Source organism: Heterocephalus glaber, unplaced genomic scaffold (assembly GCF_053883595.1).
Source record: "Heterocephalus glaber isolate CG9 unplaced genomic scaffold, H.glaber_assembly_v1.0 deba00001781, whole genome shotgun sequence".
NCBI lineage: Eukaryota > Metazoa > Chordata > Mammalia > Rodentia > Bathyergidae > Heterocephalus > Heterocephalus glaber.
The window spans coordinates 10,937,125-10,959,042 of NW_028258467.1; the positions used below are offsets into that span (position 1 = coordinate 10,937,125).

At 35.7% G+C, this 21,918-nt stretch overlaps 1 protein-coding gene and 1 pseudogene across 13 annotated transcripts in view; both read left to right on the forward strand.

Moving 5' to 3' along the window:
• Atf7ip2 (activating transcription factor 7 interacting protein 2) overlaps positions 1-21,918 on the forward strand; it is a 72,834-nt gene that overhangs the window by 42,120 nt on the left and 8,796 nt on the right. For 10 of the 13 annotated variants that reach the window (XM_021244479.2, XM_013065617.3, XM_013065621.3 and 7 more), the window contains 2 exons: positions 20,302-20,372; positions 21,585-21,646. In XM_021244479.2, coding sequence (XP_021100138.1) covers positions 20,302-20,372; positions 21,585-21,646 — 133 coding nt within the window. Of the gene's footprint in view, positions 1-19,967; positions 20,095-20,301; positions 20,373-21,584; positions 21,647-21,918 lie in introns of all 13 variants that reach the window. The other 3 variants (XM_087202942.1, XM_087202943.1, XM_087202944.1) reach the window with 1 other exon arrangement.
• LOC147820981 (small nucleolar RNA U3) lies at positions 18,614-18,745 on the forward strand (annotated as a pseudogene).

Consider the following 21,918-nt stretch of genomic DNA (forward strand, 5'->3'; position numbering starts at 1 on the left):
TTTTTTCCCCATTCCTAGCTCTCCCTTCACGCCCTCCACCCTTCCCTATTTACAAAGACTTTATTTCCATTTTTTCCATTTCTCATCATTTGTCCTTTCCCTTCTTTCCTTTCCCCTACCCCTCCCACTACCCCTACCCCTTTGGACCTTTTCTTCCTATTTTACATTATCAATTATTCATTCTAATCATTGGTACATTTTAGGTATACAATATAATGACATTCATCATTGGAAATTTGCACCTTTACATAGTCTCTCTTGGTTCTTATTTTTGACCCTTGCCCAGCCCTCCCTTCAACCCCTCCATTCCTTCCTATTTACAAAGAATTTGTTCCTATTTTTCCATTTTCTCATATTAATCCCATTCCCTTCTGTCCTTTCCCCTAGCCCTCCCACTTCTTTTCCCTTTGCCCCCTTTCTTCCTATTTCACATTACCTATTATATTATTTAGTATTAAATATTATATTATTTATTTAGTACTATTATTATTTAGTACTATTATTTAGTACTAAATATTCTTAACATTCAGTCCTCAAAATGTCCTGTAGTTTTGCTTTTACCTGTTAAGTCATATCTCAAGTTTTAGAAAGAATATACATAATCAAAAATAAATGAATTGGGCCAGGGATTTACCTCAGTGGTTTCGCTGCCTGCTGTGCAAGCGCAAGGACCCAAGTTCGATCCCCGGTACCAAAAAAAAAAAAAAAAAAGAATTAAATGACAAAAATATATACAATCAAAACTAAATGAATTAAATGATACCCATTGTTTTACAAGCACCACCTTTCCCCCCATAATTACTATTCACACACAGGTATGCTATTTACGGTAGTTCTTTGATGTTTGACAATTTAACATGAAGTTTTGACTCTTCAGGACATATTCTAATAATTCCATGATACTGAGGTCCACAGTTTAGTTTTGAACCAGGAATCTGCTGCAAAGGAGGATTTATTTGTTGAAGGCAAGAGTCACATTTCAGTGAGTGTTACCATTTGTTGATGGAATGTGCTGAAACTCATGAAGGGACGAGAAAGAAAAATAAAGCACTAATGATAAAAGTGAAAAACTGAAATCACCATTAAAGTAGCACTTTATAGACAAATATGTCCAATTTAGTAGTGAGTTATATCTATGATACGAACAAACTCACTTTGTGTTCTATACTAAAAGAAGAACTTGTAATTTACAGCCATTCCAAGCAGCAAGTGCTCTTACTTAGCCCAGTGGTTAGTGTATGAATAAGTGCAACAAATATGTACTATGGCCCTGATGGTTTCAGTGGTGAGTGTTATAAAACATTTAAGCAAGAAATAGCACAAGCTTGAAGCATACTTTTTCTGAAGATGGAAAAAGAAGGCACATTCTTCACTTCACTTTATGAAGCTAATATAACAGTGATGCTAAAGTCAATTATAAAATTTTATAAAAATGGAAATTTACAGCCTACCTTAACCCACAGAATAGCTGTAGATACTAGTAAATCAAGTCAGCCATCAAAAGTTGGGTGTGCCTCAGGAGGGCTGCAGTGTTGTTTTAACAATAAATTGTTTAATATAGTTTGCCAGGAGAAAAATCATTATCAGTTCCCAATGGGTGCAAGAATTGAAAAAGTTTTCTTTCATGATTAAAACAAATTCTTGGCAAACTCTGAATAAAAGGTACCCTCCTTTATATGATAGAATATCTACAAAAACCCTAAAGCAAATCTGATGATGAAACATTAGAAGTATTTTCTTTGAGAAACAAATGAAACAGGAGAAACATGCCTGCTGTCACCACTTTCTTTATATAACATATTGAATGTCTTAGCTAATTTAAGATGGCTAAGAGGAATAAAAGAAAAAGTGGAAAGGATTCATAAAAAAGGAACAATATTATTATTTTTCGGTGATTGAGGTATGTAAATTTGTCACAAACCCAAAGGGAGATAGGTTATTAGGGTTCATTAGTTATACAAGATTGCTGAACTTATAAGAAATCAGTTGATTTCATATGTACCAGATATAAACAGGAAAGACATTTTTTAAAAATATACAGTGCCTTGACAGCAGCACTAAAATATCTCAAGTACCTAGGAATACATTTAACAAGATATTGTACTTAGTGAAGAAAATTATAAAACAAACATTGAAAATAATTAAATGGAGAAATATACTATATTTATAGTTTGCATATAATAAGTATAAAATATTTTCACTTCAGTTCAAATTTCTTTATTTTTTTGTTGCTACTAGGGATTGAGCATGCTAGGCAAGTGCTTTAGCCCTGAGCTTACATCCCCAGCCTTTTAAACTTTTATTTTGAGATAGGGGCTTGCTAAATTACCAGGCTACCCTTAAACTTGTGATCCCTACTGCCTCACCCTCTCTAAAAGTTGGGATTACGGCTATGTAATACTGTGCCCAGCTTTTAAACTAGTTTTCTGAAATTTTTAGTCTATATCCTGGCGTGTAATGTTATGAAATTTAAGCTGATTGGATGTAAAATGAATATGTAAATGTAAAGGGTTAAGAGACCAAGATACTCTTTAAGTAGAAAAAGAAAATGGAAGGAATTTACCTTCAGATGTCATTATCTGGGACATTACAGAACTATAGTGATTGGGATTACATAATGGTTTTGGCAAGTACTAGACAAATAAATCAGCATCACAGACACCCTAGAAATCCTTGCATGCACACACAGGCGCTAGATCTGTGATAGAGGTTATGTGGCAGATCATTTGAGAAATAACTGATTTTCATTAAATGGTGATGTCTTCATTTGTTATTCTTGCTAGGGAAAATGTGAAGTTGGACCCCTACATCAAGCTGTACCAAAAATATCAACCTTATGTAGATTAAGGAACTAAATATTCTAAAGGAAAATTTAAAAGATTTTATACTAAATGTAGAAAGAATATCTTCATGAATTTGGATAGGGAAAGATTTCTTAAGACACAGAAGCTCTTACCCTAAAGGAAAAATTGATTTATTTTACCACATTAAAATTAGAAATTCCTTTTATTCTCAATTTTTATTATTTATTAATACATGTTTAGTATCTAATGATCGATCACATTGCTCATGGGGAGCTGGTACACATGCATAACACACCTTAATTCTCTTTTCACTCCCCAGCTCTTGATCCCCTTCCTATTTGAAAAAGATCTGTCTCCCTACTTCCTGTTATCTTCTGTTTTGCTCTTTATTTATATCTTAGGCTTCTCATATAAGAAAACCATGTGATATTTAAGCTGTGTGTCTGATTTACTTCATTTAACATTATGGTCTCAATGTGCATCCATTTTCCTCCAGATGACTCAAATTTATCCTTCTTTATGGCAGAGTAGTACTCCATTGTGTATAAATACCACATTTTCTTTATCCATTCATCTGTTGATGGACATATAGGCCTCAAAAGATTTAGCTATTATGAATTGTGCTGCTATAAACATAGGTATGGATATATCACTGTAATACAATGACTTTTACTCTTTCAGGAAGATACCTAGAAGGGGAATAACTGGATCAAGTAGAATTTTTAGTTTTAGTGTTTTGAGGAATCGCTATATTCATTTCCCTGGTAGTTGTACATTCCCACACTTTTTCCCTGCATCCTTGCTAGCATTTGGTATTATTTGATTTTTTTATTACAGCCATTCTTTCTGGAGTAAGATAGAATATCAGTGTTGTTTTAATTGGCATTTCTGTAATGACCAGAGATGTTGAACTTTTTTCATGTACCTTATTGGCCATTTGTACTTCTTCTGAGAAGTGTCTGTTCATTTCAGTTGTCCAATTTTTGATTGGGCCCTTCAGGTCTAATGTTTTTGAGTTCTTTATATAGTCTAGATATTATTCCTCTGTCCAAGGAACAGCTGGCAGAGTTTTTCCCATTCTGTGGGTTGTCTCTTCACTCCTTTGGTTGTTTTCTTTGCTGTGCAGAAACTTAAATTTCATTTGATTCCCTTTGTTGATTCTTGGTATTATCTCTTATGTAACTGGGATTCTGTTCAGAAAGTCATGGCATGATTAAAAAGCAAACAAAAGAATAGTATTTCATTTAAATGAAGATTAAAAATAGCCAAAACCAAAATGTATAATTTAAAGATTAAAGCTTGATAAAAAACCTAAAGAGTAAAAAAAAAAATTAGTAGTACAGATGCTATTTATGGGAGAAGTTCATGATATAAATTAAACATGACATGTATTTTTAATTCAGTTTGAAAATATGCCTCATTTTATCAGAAAATTTGTTATTTATGTTTAATATAATCATACTGATATTTGGGTTCATAATCTTAATTGTTTTCTATTACTACTCATTTTCTATTTCTCTTATGGTCCTTGTTTTTCTGCATTTTAATTTTATATTTTATATCTCACAAGAATGAACTATCACTGTTTTATATAGTCATTATTCATTTAAAATAACCCACTTTTTTTTATTTTTTGGGGTGGGGCATCTTATAGATGAAACTTGAGGCCTGACAGATACTCAGTAAGTGCTTTACCCCTGATCTATACCCCAGCTCCTAGTTAACCATATTTTTGGCCTTTCTGTGGCTCTTCATTTTTTTCTGCATTTCCATCCTTTATCTGGAATGATTTTTCTTCCACATAAAGAACTCCATTTATTATTTCAGTTTTAAATTCTGTTCAGGATAAGTTCTGTCAGCTTTTATCTAGAAGTAATTTGCATTTTGACTTTATTTTTGAAGAATGTTTTAGTCTGGATATAATATTGTTAGGTTGACACTTTTCAGCTTTTCAAGATGTCATTACATTGTATTCAAACCTCTATAATTGCTTGTGAAACTTTTCAACATCAGTCTTTGAAGATAAAGTTGCTTTTAAACTATTCTACTTCCTTTGGTTTTCATAAGTATAGTATAAAATGCTAGGTGTTTTTATGGGGGGTAGTACATGTTTTTGTTTCTTAATTTATACTAATTGGGGCTCATAAACCTTCTTGAATTTGTGGCTTGATGTCTTTTCATTATCTTTTTTTTATATATATATGTCAGTCTTTTTTGCTCTTAATACTTTGGTGTGGATATCTTCTAACCTATTTTCCAGCAAAATCCATGTATTCAGTTTTAATTTCAGTTTGTGTATTTTTCAGTTCTCCCATTTCCATTGGATGTATTTTTATAGATTTAAATTCTACAGTGAAAATTCTTCTTTCCTTCCCGTCCATACATGAAAATTTTAGTCACTGTTATGTTCTGATCCATTTCTGATGATTCTCAAATCTAGGTTACTTTGAGCAGTATTTCTGTTAGCTATTTTTCATCTTGTTCCTGTTTCTTAGTACATCTACTAATTTTTTATTAGAATCTTGAATATTGTATATTTGAAATTATAAAGGCTCTAAATAATGATGTTTCCAACAGAGTAGATTCATCCTATACTCTGGAAAGCAGGTGTGAGCCACGGTACTAGTGATAGGCTTTATGTCCAAGTTTTTTGATCCTCTCTTTAAAGAGTAGAACCCAATTTCTGTCTTGGACTTATATTTGATGCAACTCACTGAATAGAGCATGAATAGAACATGTGACATTTTTGAGTACATTATTAAAAACATTGTGGTTTTGATCTAGAATGACCTCAAAAGTCTCAGACTTTTCAGAGGTGCTCAGAGGTAGAGCTTTTGGGAGATGATTGAATCATGGGAGTGCTGTACTTATCAGTGGATAATTCATTGATGAATTCATCACTAATTTTGCTATTAAGAGGTGATACCTGGATGGAAGAGGTATGTCACTGAGGGCAAGACTTCAGAGGGTATATATCCCTCTCCAACTCCTTCCTGCTGTCTCTGCTTCCGAGCTGCCATGAGGTGAACAACTTTCCTCCACTGTGGCCCTTCTCCCATGTTATCTCTGTCTTGGAGCCAGCCAACCATGGACTGAGTCCTCTGTAACTGTGAGCCGTATTAAAGCTCTCCTCCTGTAAGTAGTGAGTGTTGGGTATTTTCTCTTTCATGGATTGCTTGCTGTCAGGTAAGTTAACTGTCATGTCAAGAAGGTATCAAGCAGAATCACACATGGTAGGGATCCTGCCAACAGTTATGTGAGTAAACCATTTTGGAAGCAGATCCTCAAGCCTGGTCAAACTTTCCCATGACTGTAGCCCATGCTGACATTCTCATGAGTGGCCCTGAGCCAGAATTTCCCAACTGTATTACTGCCTACTTATGTAGCCACAGAAACCACAGAAGATGGTGTTTACTTTTTCAGGTCATTATGGTTTTGAATAAATTGTTATGTGGCAATAGGTGAATAATACAACACTAATCCAGTCAAAAATTGAGGCTAATCAGCGATCTTTATAACACCTGGTCTTTTCTGGATTTCCTTCATCCTTGTGGTGTAGCCCTCTAAGAGTTCCACCTAAACTTATAGTATATCCTGTAGCTTCCCCTTTATGCTAGCCTTTTATTCACCTTTTTATCTCCTTAACACCAGTCCACTGTGGTTTCAGCCATTTTCTGCATGGCAGAGCTGACAAATGCCCCATGGGAGCACCAGTGACAGTGTCTAACTCTTCTCTCTGTACCTTCTTGTCTGGGACATTAGTCTTTCAAGATTTTAATTCCATAGTTTTATTTTTCCTTTCTCTCTTAGTCACATTGTTGCTGGGATAAAATACTTGACACCCACAACTTAAAGGAGAAGTTTATTTTGGCCCACACTTTCAATCCATGGTTGCCTGGCTCCAAGGTAGAATGGCCTGATGGAAGGGTCTGGGGAAGGAAAATGGTTCACATCATGGCAGCCAGAAAGCAGAGAACAAAGGGAGGACTGGAGCAAGGAGTGACATCCTTCCAGGTCAGCCCCCAGTGACCCACCCAACCAGGCCCCACCTTCTAATAGGATATTCAACTCTGAACTGGATCATAGGTGAATCCATGGGTGAGTGTAGTCCCTCCATGATCCATTTACCTTCCAGAGCCACACCTTGGAACATATACACCCTTGGAGGACATTCTAGATCTAAATCATAACACTTACTTAAATTGTACGTGTTGTTTGTTTTTTAGTATTGGGAATTAAAGCTAAGGCCATTGTACTAAGTTACATCCCCAGCCCTTTTTTTAACTTTTTGAGACAGGGTCTCAAACTTGTGATCTTCCTGCCTCAACCTCCCAGAGGGTGAGTGTATATGAGTCTTTGGTGGGCAAGGGGCTGAATGTTATGGTTTGTGTCTAAGATGTCCCTCCAATGCCTTATGTGGTCAGGGCTTTTTCACAGGTGGCTGAATCTAAAGTGTGTGATGCTAGAATTAAGGGCCTGTGATTACTAAACCACTACATGTGAGTGATTCATTTGGCACTGCCCTAATCCCCATAGTCTGGATAAAAGGGGCAGAAAGATGCTGTTAAGTTTCCCTTGTTGCTTTGCTACCTTCAATCCTCCATGAACTGTTGTCCCTCTTCCATGCCACCCTTCGTTTGAGCCAGCCAACTATGGACTAAAAGCCTGTACAAACTGAGCTAAATAAACCTTTCCCCTTTTTAACTTTGGATGTTGGGTATTTTGTCTCAGCAACAAAATAAAATAACTAATAAGACAGCTGGGATTACAGGACTGTTCCACCACGTCTGACCAGATTCTACTTTCTTAATGACTGCTACATCTATTTTAACTATTTTCTCTATCGTTTCTTCCATATTCTTAAAACTAGTTTGTTTGTTTATTTGCTTGCTTATTTATTTATTTGTTAGCTGAGGATCTTGCTGTGTTGCCCAGGCTGGTCTGTAGTTCATGGGCTCAAGTGATCCTCCTGCCTCAGTCCCCTCGGTAGCTGGGAGTACAGGTATATAACAGCACACCTAGCCATTCCAATTTGATTCAGTCTGTTGGCATGCTTGATAAATTTCTGAAAAATTGTTGAGTCTCTGAGAGATACCATTTTGCTATGGATATAGTACATGTTTTCCTCTGCTTAGCAGATAGAATGATGTAGTCTAATCACCTAATCTACTTAGAGAATGGTAGAATTTAAGGCTTGTTTTAATTTTTGTAAGTCTCTTTCTACTTATAGTTCCCTCTAGCTCCTAAAGACTTAGACTTCCATCCATTCCGTCTGAATCATCAGAGATTTCCCCAACACTCATTTTGGTGGGTCCCAAATCTTAATCTTTACCTCCTAAGCACAGTGAAACTGTCAGAAATTCCCTTCTGCTCTTTGAAGTCTTTCTTTGTTTTTTATACTCCTAAATTGTGATATATTTGAAGTTCTATAGGAGCAACTAAAATAAAAATTAAGAGTTTTGAGATATATAAGGGACTTTTACTGTAGTATAATAAAAATATGAAAAAAATTACTTGACATTTTCTTACAGATTAGCAACAAAATACATAGATACAGCTATCGGTTTTTCCTAATATATGATGGCTATTGATAGAAAAATACATATACTTAAATTAGTTTAGCAAGTTTTGTTAGATTCTAAAAGGAGGTGGAAAATCAAATATTCTTTTTTTTTTTTTTTTTGCTTAAAGTCTTTTATTGGTACATTTTAGATATACAGTATGTTTACATTTATCATTGGGTACTTGTACCTGTACATGATGTATCTTGGTTCTTGCTTTTCCCCATTCCCTGTTCTCCCTTTCCCCCCTCCACCCTTCCCTATTTATACAGACATTGTTTCCATTTTTTCCTTTTCTCATAATTTTTCCTTTCTCTTCTTTCCTTTCCCCTTCTCCTACCCCTTTGGACCTTTTCCTATTTAAAATTATCAATTACTCATTTTAATCCTAACTTACACTTTGTTTCTCACACTACAGAAACTATTCGGTATTTAAACATGTGGGTCCTATTTATTTCACTTAAGAGTATGTCCTCAATATGCATCCATTTAGCTATAAATGTTTCTAGTTTCTCATTCTTTATGGCTGAGTAGTACTCCATTTTATACAAAAACCACATCTATATCCAGTTTCCAGTTGATGGGCACTTGGGCTTTTTCCAAGCTTTAGCTATTACGAACTGTGCCACTATAAACATGGGTGAACATATTTGCTGTGGTATGATTCTTTTAATTCTTTTTTTTGGTATTGGGGATCGAACTCGGGTCCTTGCCGCCTGCACAGCAGGCAGTGAAACCACTGAGCTAAATCCCCGGCCCCTGTTCTTTTAATTCTTTTGGGAAAATACCCAACAGGGGAATAGCTGGGCCAAATGGGACCTCTAGTCCTAGTTCTTTGAGGTACCTCCATACTGATTTCCACAGTGGTTGCACCAGTCTGCACTCCCACCAACAATGGAGAAGGGTTCCTTTCTCCCCACACCCCCACCAGCATTTGTTATTTGTTGATTTCTTGATAGCCATTCTTTCTGGGGTGAGGTGGAATCTCAGTGCTGTTTTCATCTACATCTCTCGAATGACCAGTGATGTTGAACATTTTTTCATATATTTGTTTGCTGCTTTTACTTCTTTGAGAAATGTCTGTTCATTTCAGATGCCCATTTCTGAATTGGGTCTTTGAATTGGGGGGGGTCTGATTTTTTTCATTTCTTTATATATTCTAGATAGTAGTCCTTTTGTCTGAGGTACAACTGCTAAAAAATTTTTTCCCACATTGTAGGTTTTTTCTTATCTCTGTTGGTGGTTTCTCTTGCAGTGCAGAAACTTTTTAATAAGATGAGATCCCAGTTGTTGATTTTTTGTGCTAGTTCCCATGCTACTGAGGTTTTATTCATAAAGGCTTTTTCTATGCCAATGTCCCCAAAGAGTTCTACCTAACTTACTTCCAGCAAGTTTAGTGTTTCTGTTTTGATATTTAGATCTTTAATCCACTTTGATCTTAGTTTAGTGCATGGTGATAGATATGGGTCTAGCTTTAATCTTTGGCAGGTTGAAATCCAGTTTTTCCGACACCATTTATTAAATAGGCTATCTTTCCTCCAATGATGGTGGTTGGCTCCTTTGTCAAATATGAGGTGGCTGAGCATGTCTGGAGTTGTTTCTGCATCTTCTAATCTATTCCACTGATCCTCAGGCCTGTTCCTTTTCCAGAATGATGCTGTTTTTATCACAGTAGCTTTGTAGTATATTTTCAAGTTGGGGATTGTGATACCCCCAGCCATGTCTCTGTTGCCTAGAATTGCTTTTGCTATTCTAGGTCTGTTCTAGTTCCAAATGAATTTTTGGATTGTTTTCTCTAGTTCTGTGAAATATATTGTTGGAATTTCAATCGGCATTGCATTAAATCTATATAGTAGTTTTGGAAGTATGGCCATTTTCACTATATTGGTTCTTCCTACTCAGCAACAAGGGATGTCTTTCCATTTTCTTGTATCCTCTTCAATCTCTTTTTTTCAGAGTGCTATAGTTTTCAGTGTAGAGGTCTTTTGCTTCCTTTGTTAGATTGATTGCTAGATATTTCATTTTTTTGGATACTATTGTAAAAGGAATTGTTTCCCTAATTTCTCTCTCAGTGAGTCTCTTATTTGTGTATAAGAAGGCTTTTTGAGTGTTGACCTTGTATTCAGCTACTCTACTGAATCTGTCAATTAAGTCTAGAAGTCTTTTGGCAGAGTTTTTTGCGTCTTCTATGTAAAGTATCATATTGTCAGCAAATAATGACAATTTCACTTCTCCCTTTCCTATCTTTATTACTTTTATTTCTTTCTCTTGTGTAATTGCTGTGGCTAATGTTTCCAAAACTATATTGAACAGGAGTGGTGATACTGGGCATCCTTGTCTTGTTCCTGATTTTAGCGTGAAAGTTTTCAGTTTTTGACTATATTGTATGATGTTGGCTGTTGGTTTTTCATAGATAGCCTTAATCGACTTGAGATAAAGACCTTCTATTCCAATTCTCTGTAGGGTTTTTATCATGAATGGGTGTTGGATTTTGTCGAATGCTTCTGCATCTATTGAGATGACCATATGATTTTTGTCCTTGGCTCTGTTAATATAGTGTATTACATGTATTGATTTATGTATGTTGAACCATCCTTGCATTGCTGGGATAAATCCAACTTGGTCAGGATGTATGATCTTCTTGATGACCCTCTGTATTCTGTTTGCCAGTATCTTGTTGAGGACTTTTGCATCTATGTTCATTAGGGAGATTGGCCTGTAGTTCTCTTTTTGGGTTGGGTCTTTCCCTGGTTTTGGAATCAAAGTAACACTTGCTTCCAGGAATGAATTTGGAAGTCTTGCTTCCCTTTCAATTTCCTTGATGAGTTTAAAGAGTAATGGCAGTAGTTCTTTAAATGTCTTGTAGAATTGAGCAGTGAAGCCATCAGGACCTGGGCTTTTCTTTGTTGGTAAATTTTTTATTACATTTTCAATTTCATTCATTGTAATTGGGGTGTTTAGAATTTCTGTATCTTCTTCATTTAACTTTGGCGATTTGTATGTATCTAGGAATCTGTCCATTTCTTCTGTGTTTTCCATTTTATTAGACTACAGGTTCTTGAAGTAGGTATTGATGATCCTCTGGATTTCTGTTGAGTCTGTTGTGACTTCATCTTTTGTATCGTTAATTGCATGAATTTGAGCCTTTCTTTCCTTATTTTGATAAAGTTGGCTAAAGGTCTATTGATTTTATTTATTCTTTTGAAAAACCAACTCTTTGATTCATTGATTTTGGTTTTTTTTTTTTTGGCTCATTCTCTTAGTCTCCATTGCATTGATTTCTGCTCTGATCATTATAATTCCCTCTCTTTTATGAGCTTTGGGTTTATTATGCTCTTCTTTTTCTAGGAACTTGAGGTTCTGCATTAGGTTTTTAATTTGAGTTCTTTCTGTTTTCCTAATATGGGCATTCACTGCTATGAATTTCCCACATATAACTGCTTTCTTTGTGTCCCATAGATTCCTGTATGTTGTACCGGCATTATCATTTACTTGTAGAAACTATCTAATTTCTTCTTTAATTTCCTCTGTGACCCATTGGTTGTTCAGGAGGATGTTATTCAATTTCCATGTGTTTGTTGGGTTTTTGCAATTTCTTATGTTATTGATCTTCAGTTTTATTGCACTATGGTCTGATAATATACAGATGCTAACTTCAATTCTTTTACATTTACTTAGACGTGTCCTATGAGCTAGCATGGTGGTCTATTTTGGAGAATGACCCGTGTGCAGCCAAAAAGAATGTGTATTCTGATTTTGTAGGGTAGAACACTCTGTAAACATCTATTAAGTCCATTTGTTCAATAGCTTGGTTCAGTTCTAGAAATTCATTGTTAATTTTTTGTCTAGGTGATCTGTCTATTTGTGATAGTGGGGTATTGAGGTCCCCCACTACAATTGTATTAGTGCTTATTTGGTTTTTCATGTCCATTAATATTTGTTTTGTATGGTTGGGGTTATTCACATTTGGTGCATATATATTTATGATTGTCATCTCTTCCTCTTGGATTGTTCCCTTCACAAGGATGTAGTGACCATCTTTGTCTCTCTTAATTAGTTTATGTTTGAAATCTACTTTGTCTGCAAATAAGATTGCTACCCCTGCTTTTTTCTGGGTTCCTGTCATGTGGAGAACTGTTTTCCATCCTTTTACTTTCAGTCTTTGAATTTCTTTTTGAGTTAGGTGTGTTTCTTGTATACAGCATATTACTGCATTTTTCTTCTTAATCCATTCTGTCAGTCTATTTCTTTTGATTGGTGAATTGAGGCCATTAACATTGATAGTTATAATTGATAGATGTTGACTCATCTTTGTCACGATGTTTTACTGTTGTTGGCTCTTTTATTTTTTATTTTTCCCCCTTTCCCTTTATTTTCTTGCCTTGCCTGGTGGCTTCCTTCTGTTGGGCCTCATGGAGTTAGTTGTGACCTTTGTTGTCTTTTTCTAGGATATTGTTTAGAATTGTTTGGAGTGCTAGTTGGGTGTTCATGAAATTTCTCAGGTGTTCTTTGTTGTGGAAGTATCTAATTTCCCCTTCGACTTTGAAAGATAATTTTGCAGGATACAACAGTCTAGGTTGGAAGTTATTTTCTTTTAGGGCTTGAAATACTTCACTCCAGACCCTCCTTGACTTGATGGTTTGTGTTGAGAAGTCTGCTGTGATTCTGATGGGCTTTCCTTTGTAGGTGATTTGTTTCTTTTCTCTAACTGCTTGTAGGATTTTGTTCTTCTGTTGGGTTTCTGGGATCTTGACTATTTTATATCTAGGTGTAGATTTTTTTTTATCATGGCTAGTTGGAGTTCTGTATGCCTCACTTATCTGTATGTCCAATTCTCTACCTCTGTCTGGGAATTTTTCTACTATTACTTATGTGACCAGTTTTTTTTATATCAATTGTACTTTCTTCTGCTTTTTCATGGACTCCTATCAGTCTTTTGTTATTCTTCTTTGCATCATCTACCAGCTGCTAGATCAATTTCTCGTGGTCCCTTACTATTTTGAAGAAATCTCTGTTTTCATGGTCATTAACCTCAATCCTGTCCTTTATATCTGATATTCTATCTTCACATTCCCTCAATCTGCTATGCATACTTTCAATGGAGTTTTTAATCTCCTGGATATCTTTTTGAATCTGTTTCATGGATTCCATTTCTTATGTTGGGCAATCATGGTTTCCATTTCTTTCTTATGCTGGGCATTCATGGCTTCCAGCATGTTTCTGACCTCATCTATTTTTTCATCTGTTTCTGTTCTAGAGTCTTTTTTTTTTTTTGTATTAAATTCTTTTATTGGTACATTGTAGGTATACAACACAATTACATTTCTCATTGGGAATTGTATCTTTATATAATGCATCTTGGTTCTTATTTTTTCCCCATTCCTAGCCCTCCCTTCACGCCCTCCACCCTTCCCTATTTACAAAGACTTTATTTCCATTTTTTCCATTTCTCATCATTTTTTCCTTTCCCTTCTTTCCTTTCCCCTGTGCTTCCCACTACCCCTACCCCTTTGGACCTTTTCATCCTATTTTACATTATCGATTATTCATTCTAATCATTGGTACATTTTAGGTATACAATATAATGACATTCATCATTGGAAATTTGCACCTTTACGTAGTCTCTCTTGGTTCTTGTTTTTCACCCTTCCCGAGCCCTCCCTCTAGAGTCTTTAATCATGTCTTTCACTCTGCTCACCATCTCTATAGTTATCTGAGAAATATTTCCGTTTAGAAGTTTTCTAGAGCCTCATTCATCTCTTTACTTACTTCCTGTGCTATCAGTTCAGGGTGTCCAGGTGGTTGATTAACAGACTTTTCCACCTCACTTCCTCCAGAATTTACCCTTGGTGGGGTGGAAGTCTGAGTTTGTGCCTTGCTTAAATGTCTTCTCACTTTTGTTTTTGGAACTGTCCTTGGTTTAATTCCTGGGTTTATTACTTCAGAATTGCTTATTGTAAGTATCTTTGTTGCTTGTACTTAGAACCCTTATGGAATGATTGCTTCTCAGAGATGTCTTCCAGATATAGCTGGTCTTTAGGTTTTGGGTCTGTAAATCTGAGGCTATCTCATTTTCATTATACCAGGAAGGACAACTGATTGGATCAGTCACAACACCTTAGCCCAAGTGATACAATCAGCAACACCATAGTATCAAATACATCTTAGAAAATGACAATTTGTGGTAGTTATTAATGTCACCTTTAACTGTGTGAATTAAATAAAAATTGAGGACCAACCCAACATATGTTTATAGTGAATAAACTTTTCAATATAGCAACTTTACCCTTCAGGATGGGGAGTTAGAAGGAGTTGGGGAGGGAGGAATAGATAGGTAGAAGGATAGGGGAACGTTAGCGATGAGACCAGAGGACACAGGCAAGAGAAGAAAAGAAAAAGAAGAAATCCGAATTAGGGCCAGAACTGGAACAAAAAAGGAGATGTGTGGGACAGCAAGAGAGCAAGTGTGAGAGAGAGAGAAAGGAAAGAGAACAGAAAGGAAAAAAAAGAGAAAAATAAAAATGTGAAAAGAGTAGGAAAAAAATTAAAAATAAGAGCTAATAATAATAATAATTTTGAAAATAACAAAAAATAAAAATGAAAATGAAGGGCCTCCTTCAGGGTATGTCTCTGCCGTCACAATAGACAACGTGGGCAGCAGTGTGCAGATATAAGTCATTGAGTCTCAGCAAGCCAGTTGCAGCCCTGTGGGATTCAGGCAGATTTCTGGCTGCAAGTCTAAAGTTGAGCTCCCTGTCCTCCTGCAAGGTTGAACTCTGCAAGGTTCTACTGCAGGTTTCAGGTACCCTTCCCATGAAGATAGTTCAGGTTCCAATGGGAGTTGATGATCCCTCCAACTTACCAAATATGGTGTTCTGGTGTCCCCTGTGCCTTTGTAGTGTGGAACCAGTTAGACATACAGCCAGGTGGCCAGAGGGTGGGGGTTGCTGGGGGTTGCCTCCGTGGGCATGGCAAATGGCTGGGGGTCCTCACCTTCTGGTTGGTGGCCAGTGGGCATGACATGGGTTGGATGGAGCAGGGTTCCCAGCCTCCACGGACCTCTCTTTCCCGTGGGCTATGGGTCGCCCAAATCAAATATTCTTTTTTTTTGCACTGGAGATTGAACTCAGGACCTTGTGCTTCTGCAAATATCGCCCCCCCGCCCCCCGTACCAGGGATCGAACTTGACTCCTTGCGTTTGCATAGCAGATGATGAAACCACTGAGCTAAATCCCTGGCTCTTGTGTAAATATTCTTAATAAGATTTAGATCTGAGCATTTATTTTTTTCCCCCTTAGAAAAAATGGCAAATTTTTAAATCTCTTGTTTTGAGATAATATTTTAAAATAATAATTTGATATAAAATTAAATTTCTATTTTAAAATGTATATGGAAAAGAATTGATTTTATAGAATAAATACTATGCAGAAAATTTCTGATTCTTCCTATGAAGTATTAATGACTACAGGAATTGATCTTTTACTATAAACAATTTGAAAATTAGGCTTAAAAAGAGAAGAATGATGGCAAGACTTTATTCAACAGTGAGCTGGTGATTCTTATTCCTGAGAGAAGGGAAACAAATGCACCAAGCCCTGGAATTAGTTCACCTTACAGACTATAAGTATTTCCAAACTCAAAAGGCAAGGATGGGGCAAATCCCAAACAGAGCTTGGTGGTTTTCCTAAATTCAGACCAGAGATCAGAGTCTGAGTTCGCTAGAATTTGTGAATCCAAACAGTAAAGAGAAGACATTGCACAGAGACTGAGCTCTGAAGATCTGCAAGGGAACTTCTTAAATCGTTTTCTGGATATGGATCTGTCCATGCAAAGAATAAAATTAGAGTAGGCAGGGAAAAGAACCATTGGAAAGAAGCCCAAATAATTCTTGGAAGTGAAATATTTGCTTTCCTACTCACTAAAAGGACTGAGAACATAGTGCTTTTTTTTTCTTTTGTACTGGGGATCGAACTCGGATCCTTGTGCTTGTGCAGTAGGTGGCAAAACCACTGAGCTAAATCCCCGGCCATAGTGCTTTTTCTACTGGCTAAAATGAAGAGACTGCATAATAAGGAGCTATAAGTAGAGTCCATAGATGAGTATAGCTTTAGTGGAGCTAAATTAGTCCAAGACCAAAGACTGCAAAGCACCTACACACACACACAAAAAAAAAGCTAAAAGAAAGCCTCAAATGAATTAAAAGTAATCCAATAATTTAATTACATTTCAGAAGACATTCCAGTTCTGAGGGAATGAAACATCTATCACTAAGCAGCACAAATTTTACATTACCTCATATCTAATAAAAAATTATTGGCCATGGAAAGTTGCAAAAAAATTAACCCATTTGTAATCCCAGCACTCTGGGAGGCTGAGGCAGAAAGAGCACAGTTTCGAGCTTAACTTGGGCAACTTATCAAGACCCTATCTCAAGAAAAAAAGAGGCTAGGGTTGTAGCTTTGTGTGCACAGGCCCTGGGTTCAGTCACCCACACTGCCAAAAAGGAGAAGAAAGAAAGAAGAAAAGAAAAAATGAAGCATTAACAAGGATAAGAATGAAGTAATAGATCTACAAGTATTGTATTTGATAGACTTAGCAAATAATGCCATAAGAGTTACTGTATTATTCTTCACGTTCAACAGTACAGCGGAAAATGAAGGTTAAGAGAAATGGAAGATACAAAAATCCAAGCTAAACTTGGAGAAATAAAAAGTAAAGTGAAAAGCAGAGTAGGCTGAAAGTCATCATTCATGAGTGCAAAATTATGGTACATGCTGCTGAGTACCATGCAAAGGAAAAGCAGGCTTGTGAAACATGATGATTTGGTATCGTGCAACTTCTGGCTCTTCCCCAAAGTCAAAATGACCATGAAAGATAAACTTTTTTATTTTTGGTACCGGGGATCAAACTCCAGTCCTTGCACTTGAGAGGCAGGTAGCAGAACCACTGAGCTAAATTCCCAGCCCAAGATAAACATTTTTAATCAATTCAGAATATCTAGGCAGCCACAACAGTGAACTAAGACATTTATGAAAGAGGACCTGTAGAACTGCCTTATAAAGTGGCAAGAATGATGGGGATAAGTATGTTTGAAGTTAAGAGGAGTGTTTTCAGGGATGTAAATGCCAGTGTGCCTTTTACTGTAATAAATTTTTTAATTTTTTTCTTTTTTTGTACCAGGGGTCAAACTCAGGACCTTGTACTTGCAAGTCAGGTGCAGTGCCAGTGAGCTAAATCCCTGGCCCTTTTTTACCATATTTTTTATCACACCATATATAGTGTTTAAAATATTGAGATCATAGATATCTCTAAAGTATCAAAAGATAAAAATTATCCATTTAGAATTGTACATGCAGCAAAAATATCTTTCAAAAGTGTAGAGGGAAAATGCATTTTTACTCTAAAGGTGGGAGACTACATTAGCAGTAGACTTACTACAAGAAATTTAAAGAAAGTTTTTCAGGCAGTAGGAAAATAGTACTACGTAGAAATGTAATTATAGACCTCCAGAAGTAGTAGATATGTGAGTAAATAGAAAGTATTTTTGTGTTTGTTTATAATATGTATAAAAAATGCTGTTTGTCTATAGTATTCAATGAACAGATAATAAGCAATGGAAATTTAAATTTTAAAAAATCAATTCATTAGCCAGGCATAGAAGAACAACCGTGTAATCTCAGGGCTGCTCTGGGAGGCAGGAAGATTGAGTTAGAGCTCAGTCTTGGCAACTAAGTGACCTAGCAAGGACCTGTCTTAATAAGAATAATAATAAAGGGCTGGGGATGTAGCTTAGTGTAAAGTTTATGGATTCACTGCCTACTAAAACTTAAAACTATTATGTATTACTGAAGAAATTACAAAAGGCCCTCAACAAATGGGATATGCCACATTAAAGAATCAGAAAATTCATTATTGTTACTATGTCACTTCACTTCAAATTGTTTTATATACTTAATTTAGTCTGAATGAAAAAAGTCTTGGCAGCCTTTTTTTAAAGAAAGTAACAAATTTATTGAAAATTTACCTGATGATGCAAAACCTGGATGATGAATAACAATGATATACAAAAGGAGCAGAGCTGGAAGACTTACACCACCTGATTTCAAGACCTGCTGTAAAGCTGTCGTAATTATGACAGTGGTGCTGGTCTGAAGATAAGCATATAAATCAGTCGGTAGACTTGAGAACATATGTAGTCCATTGGTTTAAAGGAAAGGTGCCAAAGTGATCACAATGTAAGAATGTATGAAGCCTATACTTTTCAGGGATCATTTCTATAGCTTGTTACTAGAGGTTTCTCAGATTATGTAGAGTACTGGGGGAAAAAAAATAATGGGATGTAGGAAGATTACTCTTTCTCAAATGAGAAGGGGATTAAGAAATGGAAGGAGAGGGAGAGGTGGGAGGGAACGGGGATGAAAAAAGGAATTAAGATGCGTTATGTACGTGTACCAACTCCATACAAGGAATGTAAACATGTACTCCAAACACGTACTACAAAAAATAATAATAATAATAATGTATGAAGCCAGGCATAGTGGTCCGGGCCTATACTCCCAGCACTCTGCGAGACTGAGATAGGAGAGTTGCAAATCAGAGCCAACCTGAGTAATTTAGCAACTTAGAGAGATCCTGTCTCAAAATTTTAAAAACAGGGCTAGGGATGTAGCTCAGTGCAAAGGCCATATGTTCCATCCCCAGTGCCACCCACACAAGTATAAAACTACCATAATGAAACCTGATATTCTATAAAATTAATATACACTAATAAAAACTTGAGTATTTTCTTTTTCAGCAAATGTCAACTAGAGGGGAAAAATTGAAACTCAGCTTTTTACACATATACAAAAATTAACTCAAAATGGATCCTAGACTAAATATAAATGCTAAAAATATAAAACATCTACAAGAAAATGGTATTATTATGCTGGACACTCTAACATTTTAATGAGCTTAATGCAAATTGTCTCAAAGTTTTTATAAGAAAATTCTAATTTAAAATGTCAAACTCGTAAAAGTGGGGTCAGTATCTAAATGGTAGCAAAGATGATCTCTCGCACAATATTCCATAACTGAAATGAGCATCATTGACCATACATACTTCCTTCAGCAAAGAAAATGTGTGGTAATATTGCTGCCATAGTTATATATAATAAGGTAGTAGCAGTTATTATTTAAATCGCTTTATTTATTATAATCTTGTATCTTTAAGAGTCAAAGTGACTATGGATCTTAATCAGTTTCATTTAGTTTTGTTTTCATTTTTATGAAGGCAAGTATGTATTCTGGAGTGATACTTATATGTATTGTGCATTTATGTATATAGAGTACTTATACATTGGGAATCATTGTGACTTGATCTCTACTAATGTTTTTTAGTTTGGTTGGGTTTTGAGGTTTGGGCGTTTGTTTGTTTTGTTTGTTTTTTGAGGCAGGGTCTTACTATTAATTCAGGTTGGCCTTGAACGCACTGTGTAGCCCAGGGTGGCCTCGAACTCATGGCAGTCCTACTTCAGACTCCCGAGCATTGGGATTACGGGCGTGCACCACCATGTCTGGCTGTTTTTGGTGTTTTGAGACAGGGTCTCGTTCTGTATTTCAGGCTATCCTTAAACTCACTGTGTACTCCAGGCTGGCCTCAAACTTGAGGCAATCCTCCCTCAGCCTCCTGATTGCTGGGATTACGAGCATGTGCCACCACACCTGGCTCCCTACTAAGTTTTTTATAGGTCTGTTATCATTTGTCTTCCATGTACTTTGACCATGTAAATGAATGGGTTTCTTAAGTATTCATCTCCCTCTCCCAATACACATCTGTTCATTTAAAACATGTTATGAAATGTTGACTTAGAGCAATTCTAGCTACTGCTTTCATGTTCCAGCCTGCTTATGCATGATTAATTTATTTTTGTTTTTAATTTTTTGTATCATTTTAGTAACGATGATGTTATATTGATTTCTGTGGAAAGTTCTAATTTGACAACTCCAATTACATCAAATCCAACAGGTATCTTAAATTGATTAGATTATTTATCAAATTGCAGTGCTTAAATAAGTTTTTTTAAATGAAAGATAGAAACTTTAAAATTTTGTCTGTTCTCAAAAATTTTCTGATTTTTGTATGATTAATAATACCTCAGTAAATGGTTCCTTCATGTAATTCACATTTCTTTTTGATCATGTATTTCATCAATTTGTGACCTTTTATTTGGTTTTTGGTTTTTGGGGGGTTTTTTTGGTACTGGGGATCAAACTCGCAACCTTGCGCTTGCGAGGCAGGCTGTGGAACCATTGAGCTAAATCCCTGGCCCTATTTCTTTTATTTTAATTTTAATTTTTTATTGTACCTGTTTGCAGATATTTATCTAGTGACTTTGTAAATCTTAAGAAAATTACTTCCATGTATATTATTTTGAATCATTTTCTGTGGCCTTCTGTTGGTTGTTAGTGGTGCTTTGTTGTTTGTCTTTTTTGGCAAATTGTAGTCTGTGTTGACTTAAAATTTATCTAAATTTTGTTCTTTTTCTTTTGACTTTTAAAAAATATTTTTATTGCCTTTTAGAATTTATGTCTTATACTTTTAAATAAAATTTTAACTTTAGATTTCCAGTGATAAATTTCTTGTCCCTTAAAATAGCTATCTTGTGTGGCCCATAATTTCTGATAGTTTTGCCTCTGTGTATACAAGTACTTAATTGTTTCCACAGTTTTTGAATCAAAAAGCTACAAAAGACAGCATTTACTTAAGGGTTTCTGCTAACTTAGGAAGAGTCACCTCAGCCATCTCAAGCAGTCTGTTTTAAAGATACTGGGAGTGGAGCCAGGGATTTAGCTCAGTGGTTTCACCGCCTGCTGCACAAGCACAAGGAGCCGAGTTCAATCCCCAGTACCCCCCCCCCCAAAAAAAGATACTGGGAGTAAAAAAATACTATATTTTTCTGCAATTTTTTATTTTTATTAAAATAATTTCCAGGTAAATTTTCAAAAAAGTTACTAGTATAGTTGTAAAGTTACAAAAAGAAGTCTTTTAATCTCAAATTAATTTAAATAGATTATCAATTTTTAAAATAGGTATTCTATTCAGTTACTTTATGATTACATAATTAACTCTTTATTAGCACTTCATTCTTGTGTTTCAGCATTTTACATTACAAAGTCCATAAATATTTAATAGTTTAAACTTATCAAATATATTCATGTTTTAATAATTTTCTTTTAGATATTAGAACAATTAAATCAACAAATTCCAGCAAGTTACCTAATGATATAATTGAAGTTAAGGTAGGTAATAATTATTGTCTCTGAATATTGTTTATTTAAATGTTACTGCTAAAAACTTTAATGTTGGGCCGGGGATTTAGCTCAGTGGTTCCGCCACCTGCCTCACAAGTGCAAGGTCCCTAGTTCGATACCCGGTACAAAAAAAAAAAACTTTAATGTTGTTGCATGTTGTTTTCTTTTGTCATTCACTTTTTGATTAGGTTGGCAGGAAGTGGTAATTATTATCAGCAGCGGACCCTCTCCTGTTTGTGACCCAGTTTGTGTGTGTATGT